At 34.7% G+C, this 6,447-nt stretch overlaps 1 protein-coding gene across 1 annotated transcript; it reads left to right on the forward strand.

Annotated features, from left to right (window-relative positions):
- On the forward strand, positions 1-6,181 carry LOC109237598 (probable beta-D-xylosidase 7). The gene is made up of 6 exons (XM_019403913.1): positions 1-445; positions 1,328-1,630; positions 2,983-3,152; positions 3,252-3,349; positions 4,250-5,014; positions 5,113-6,181. The coding sequence occupies exons 1-6, from the start codon at positions 38-40 to the stop codon at positions 5,703-5,705; spliced, it is 2,337 nt and encodes a 778-aa protein (XP_019259458.1). The 5' UTR covers positions 1-37; the 3' UTR covers positions 5,706-6,181.
- Positions 6,182-6,447: the final 266 nt, after the last annotated feature.

Below are 6,447 nucleotides of genomic sequence, written 5' to 3' on the forward strand. Positions count from 1 at the left end.
CTATCTTCACTGTTTTTTCCCATTTTTTCACTCTACAATGAAACTTCACAGTACCTTAGCTCTCATTAGTACTCTCCTATGGCTAACACTAACACTCATTTCAACAACTGAGTCAACTCAGCCACCTTTCTCCTGTGACTCATCTCTTCCTCTAACCAAATCCTTAAAGTTCTGCCAATCAGCTCTTCCCATCAGTGTACGTGTAAAGGACCTTGTCTCTCGACTAACACTAGATGAAAAGATTTCCCAACTCGTTAACTCAGCTCCGGCGATTCCAAGACTCGGTATTCCGGCTTATGAGTGGTGGTCGGAGTCTCTTCACGGCGTTGGAGCTGCCGGAAGAGGTATTTTCTTCAATGGGAGTATTGTTGGAGCCACCAGCTTTCCTCAAGTTATTCTCACTGCTTCTTCTTTTGATGAAAACCTTTGGTATCGCATTGGCCAGGTAAGAACCAATACAAACTTAGGTGTTTTAATTTAACTTTTTATGTGATTCCACTATCAGATGTTCTAAAATATAATTGCAGATAACTATCCATAGAAAAAGAATTAGCTAGTAACCTGAAAAATATTGCCCAAGTTAGTAAAATAGATTGAAATATTGTGATAGTGTAAAAATACTTTGTTGGTAAATCTATTATACTAGTTAAGTAGTATCATTTTCATTTCTTCATGTTACTTTTGGATAGTTCACTTTTCTAGGCTTCTGTGTGTGTGTCGGCAGATCTCTAGATCTTTATAGTGTCTCGAAATTCAATTATTAATTGATAAGTTATCCTTTTTTTTTTTTTTAAATTATCCTTTTTCAAATGAGTTAAGAAAAGATTCTATTTTTATGTATATAACGATTCTTTTAAAATTCAAGAAAAAGAAAGGTGAAAGTAGTTATAAAAAAAGAAAGAAGAAGATAAAAGTTGATAATTTAGAGGGTAAAATAGGTATTTGACAATCGAAAGTTTGAGAAATCTGGTTGAGTGACCTAATGAATGTTATAGTCATAATTAAGTGATTTTCCTGTTACAAAAGAAAGAAAAATGACTTTAGTAGATAATTTCTTACTATTTTGAGTAATGGACTCTTGATTTACTGTATCTCTTAAAATTTTATACTACTTGTAGCACATCGTACATAATCTTTTCTCAAATCTCTTAATTAAGGTTTGAGGTCTAGATAAAGTTATATTAATCAAATGGTGATAGTGAAGTTTTGGATTTATTTATTTCAAATTATTATGATACTAACACAAAGTAAAGTGACATTGAAATGAATTCCAATTTGGATAGGTAATATATTACAAGGAAAAAAAAAATTATTTTCTTGATTTCAGGTTATAGGAAGAGAGGCAAGGGGAGTGTATAATGCAGGGGAAGCAGTAGGGATGACATTTTGGGCACCAAATATAAATATATTTAGGGACCCAAGATGGGGAAGAGGACAAGAAACACCAGGGGAGGACCCAACTGTGACTGGTAAATATGCAATAAGGTATGTGAGAGGAGTACAAGGTGACAGTTTTGAAGGTGGAAAACTCAAGAAAGGTCATCTTCAAGCTTCTGCTTGCTGTAAACATTTCACTGCTTATGACTTGGATCAATGGAAAACCTTGGATCGCTTTAGTTTCAATGCCATTGTAAGTACTCTTTCAAACTAGCTTAGCTTCCGCACTTTAATTATTACCTACTAAGGCTTATTGAAAATAGATTTTTTGTCTTCATAAGGTAGGGTTAAGATCTGTGTAACCTCACTATATGACACTATACTCAATTTATTATTGTTATTATTGGTACTTACTATCTCTCACTTTATTATTGTTTGAAGAATCTATCATTAACTATGCAAAATAAAAAAAAAATATGGTACTAGTATTTTTATGTAACTTTAAAATATGTAGTTTTGTACAATACTTTTGGAGGAGTATATAGTTTAGTTTTTACCCTCTTTTGGATCTATGACCAATTAGTAATCAGTATCCAACCATTGGTTACTGTTTTCGAAGTTTGGAACACTTTCTTGTCTTGGTATATTTTGTACCTTTCCAAGGATAGAAGCAATAGTCACGGGCTTTTCTTAATTACTCCATCCGGTCCAAAATAAGTGATTTTTTGGATGTTTTCATATAGATTAAGAAATTTACCTTTTAGCATTAATTAGCAATAAAATTGACCATATTAACCTTTACTATCTCACATAAACACTCCTAACACATATTCCAACACTATTTACTCCAAGGACAATGTAGGAAAAAAATAATTAATTCATTCTTGAAATCTGAAAAAATCACATATTTTGGACCACAAGAAAAAGGTCAAAAAATCACTTATTTTGGACCGAAGGGAGTAATTAATTAATATAACAACCCCGAGATGGGTTTTTGATCTTGGTGCCTTGTCTGGCAGATTTTTTGTTATAAAAGAAAACTATATATTGCCTGAAAGAGAAGAGTGTTCTAATATTTTGGTATTGTCAGTCAAACGGACTACCAATTTTTCTTACCCACTATTATAAATAATGTTTAAAAGAATTTTAAAAAAAAAATCTTAGTAAACTTTATGAGATAATAATTGCACTTTTTTGGCTTTTCTTCTTTTCATTTTCCATTAATTCTTGCGTACTTAGTGGGGTGGATTAGGGTCGTTGTAGGACCATTTAGAAAATAGATTAAAAAGTGGGGCGTGCCATTGAAAAAAGATAAATTTTCTTTGGCTTCTTTTTAGGAATTCACACTTTTGCTGCTTAATTTAGATATTTGGTCCCGAAAGATTGAGAAATGAAGTATGTAAATCTCCAACTTTTGGGAAAAGAATGAAGCATGAGAATGAGGCTTTTTACACTTTGTACCTTTATTCTTTTTGTCACCTACTTACTTTAAGATTTAAGGAATCTGCAATTTTTAAATGTAATCCTGTACTACGATGTTTAGATTTGTTTCACTTTTTTTTTTTTTTGTCATTCTGACCTCTGGTATTTTTGATAATTACTTAGGTTACCCCTCAAGATATGGCAGATACATTTCAGCCCCCTTTCCAAGATTGCATACAAAAAGCACAAGCTAGTGGAATAATGTGCTCTTACAACAGTGTTAATGGCATTCCAAGTTGTGCTAATTACAATCTTTTGACAAAAACGGCTCGTCAACAATGGGGTTTTCATGGGTAATTATAAAAATTAATTTAGTAAACTTTTACTTACTTTTGTAATTTTACCTACTATTAGGAGTGGTGTCCATTTTTTAACTAGTTTGAATATGATAGGTACATCACATCCGACTGTGATGCAGTGCAAGTTATGCATGACAATCACAAGTATGCCAAAACACCAGAAGATGCAGCTGCATTTGCACTTAAAGCTGGTATGATTATACCCTGGAAAACTGTTTTCCTTCGTATGTTGTCAACTTTCTTCATAAGATAGACATAAAAAATAAAAAATAAAAAAATTGAAGCACAATCGTCTCATGTACCTTTTAATTATTTATTGAATAAACTGATTAAATTAGTCTTTGGAACAAATCGATATTACAAAAGAAAATTTGAAAACAATCCACGTGCTCTCTGGTCTGTATTGGGCCTACTTTGTAAATTGGAGATGTGGACTAGCTATATATTTGGGCCCAGAGTAATGGTCTTGTGGGCTGAAAGGAAGGCAAAATAAAGTCCAAATTTTATACCAGAAGGAGACTTGTTTTCTTTGACTATCCAGTAGTGAGTCCTACTGATTTTATCTTATCCTTATCAATGAAAGGGACAATATCCAAATCGTAATACATTTCTACAGAATAATACTCTCTTGAATAATTTTAAAAAGTATTTGTATGATAAAGAAAAAAGAAAAATAATAGAGAATCATGTAGTAAGACATGAAGAGGCACTAGGCCCAAAGTATTTATTAGGACAGGCCCAATGAATTTAGCCAAGGATAAGTAGGATAAATTTCTCTCTAAATAATATAAAACTAAAAAGGGCAGATGTCACTTTTAGTCCCTGGCTGAAACTATTTACATCCGACAGCCGCAAAAGTGTATACAATTTGTATATTTTTTGTATATAGCATATAGAAATGCATATATATACAAAAAATATACATTTTTTGCTATTATTTTGAGAGCGACTATACAGTGTCATTTTCCCAACTAAAAAGGCAATAATTAATTGTTTATGCATTATGAATTAACCTAGTAAAAAATAATAAGAAACTAATGTAATGGACTAACCAATTTGTTTCAATGTGATGGGAATTGAAATTTTCACAGGCATGGATGTAAACTGTGGGGATTACTTAAGGAAATACACAAAATCAGCAATTATGCAGAAAAAGGTTTCAGAAGCTCATGTAGACAGGGCTCTTCACAATCTTTTCTCTATTAGAATGAGGTTAGGACTATTCAATGGAAACCCAACAAAACAGCTCTTTGGAAACATAAGTCCTAACCTAGTTTGTGCTCAACAACATCAAGAACTAGCCCTTGAAGCTGCAAGAAGTGGCATTGTCTTGCTCAAGAACACTGGCAAACTCCTTCCTCTTTCCAAGGCTAAAACCAATTCCCTTGCTGTCATTGGTCCTAATGCCAACAGCGTGTACGTTCTTCGTGGGAACTACGACGGTCCTCCTTGCAAATCTGTCGAGATACTCAAGGCATTGTCGGGTTATGTGAAGACAGTGCAATACCACCCGGGCTGCAATGCAGTTAACTGCACGTCTGTTGCCATTGATCAAGCTGTCAACGCTGCAAAGAATGTGGATTACGTCGTTTTGGTCATGGGGTTGGATCAAGGTCAAGAAAGGGAACAATTTGATCGCGATGACTTGGTGCTCCCGGGGCAGCAAGAAAAACTCATTACTAGTGTTGCTAAAGCTGCAAAGAAGCCTGTTATATTGGTGCTCCTCTCTGGTGGTCCAGTAGATGTTTCTTTCGCGAAAATCAACCCCAAAATAGGAAGCATTTTGTGGGCTGGCTATCCTGGTGAAGCTGGTGGACTTGCTTTATCTGAAATTATATTTGGTGAACATAATCCTGGTAAGACTTAGATCAGTGATCACTTCTTTTTTTATTTCTCTCTGTAAAATATGCTTTATATTAATAACAAAGGCCTTATCTTATATGTCAATGTACAGGAGGTAAATTACCTATTACTTGGTATCCTCAAGAATTTGTCAAAATACCAATGACAGACATGAGGATGAGACCTAATCCAGCAACAGGATACCCTGGTAGAACATATCGATTTTACAAGGGTCCCAAAGTTTTCGAGTTTGGCTATGGTCTTAGCTACACAACCTATTCCTATGAGTTCAGCGCTGTCACTCCTAAAACAGTCCAGTTAAATCAACTATCAAATGCAAAGACAGTTCAAGTCTCGGATTCAATCCGTTACATGTCTGTGGATGAAATAGGAAGAGACAACTGTGAGAAGGCAAAATTCTCAGCTCATGTTAGTGTCAAAAACTCGGGGGAAATGGATGGTAAGCATCCGGTACTACTTTTTGTGAAGCAGGACGACAAAGTTCAAAATGGAAGTCCTGTAAAACAGCTAGTTGGATTTCAGAGTGTGAGCTTAAAGGCAGGAGAAAATTCTCAACTTGTGTTTGAGATCAGTCCTTGTGAACATCTTAGCAGTGCTAATGAGGATGGATTAATGATGATAGAAGAAGGGTCTCGTTACCTTGTCATTGGCGATGCAGAACACCCCATTAACATCATGATCTGAAACCAGATTTTCTTGGTTGCAAGAGTTAATTCTTTTCTTTACCTGTCTTTTCTTTAGCTGAACAAATAAAAAGTTGAATTCAAGAATCCTCTGTAATAGACTTGGAGGAGTGGACATGTTGCACCAACAGCTAAAAATAGAGATATCAATTATTATCAAGATAAATTTGAGCTATTAGAAGGGAGCTTGGCGTAACTGGTAAAGTTGCTACCATGTAACTAGAGGTCACGGGTTCGAGCCAGAAAATAGTTTCTTGCAGAAATGGGAAAGGCTGCGTACAATAGACCCTTGTAGTCCGGCCCTTCCTCGGACCTCGCGCATAGCGGAAGCTTAGTGCACCAGGCTGCCCTTTATAAATTTGAGCTATTAATCCCTCTTTGATATATTGCAAGATATGTACTTATTTTATTCTCTACCTTTTTGAAGAATCAGAAAGTTTAAGTACCAACCACAAGGATTACCTGATTTTAGTTTTACACATTTACACAGCAGTTTCTTCTTGAGTTGAAAATGACAATTTGGTGTATCCTTAATAAATATATGCCAACATGTAGAAAGCAATAATAGATGACAAAACAGTCGAACACAAATTTTCCTCAAAGGAACTACAGTTACAGCACTCACGTTGTTGTGAAAGCAGCAATGACAAAACCATGATTACTGGTGGCATGTATTAGGTGTTATATGTATGAAAGGGATTTGAGTATCGACAAAATCCATGCCACTCTTCCCTTTAAAGTAA

The sequence above is a fragment of the Nicotiana attenuata genome, unplaced genomic scaffold, assembly GCF_001879085.1.
Source record: "Nicotiana attenuata strain UT unplaced genomic scaffold, NIATTr2, whole genome shotgun sequence".
In the NCBI taxonomy this organism is placed as follows: domain Eukaryota; kingdom Viridiplantae; phylum Streptophyta; class Magnoliopsida; order Solanales; family Solanaceae; genus Nicotiana; species Nicotiana attenuata.

Bases quoted from the DNA above. Each gene is read 5' to 3' on its own strand.
- LOC109237598 (XM_019403913.1), top strand. From the start codon at position 38: ATGAAACTTCACAGTACCTTAGCTCTCATTAGTACTCTCCTATGGCTA. The intron at 446-1,327 runs GTAAGAACCAAT...TCTTGATTTCAG, and splicing joins TTTGGTATCGCATTGGCCAG to GTTATAGGAAGAGAGGCAAG. The intron at 1,631-2,982 runs GTAAGTACTCTT...ATAATTACTTAG, and splicing joins GCTTTAGTTTCAATGCCATT to GTTACCCCTCAAGATATGGC.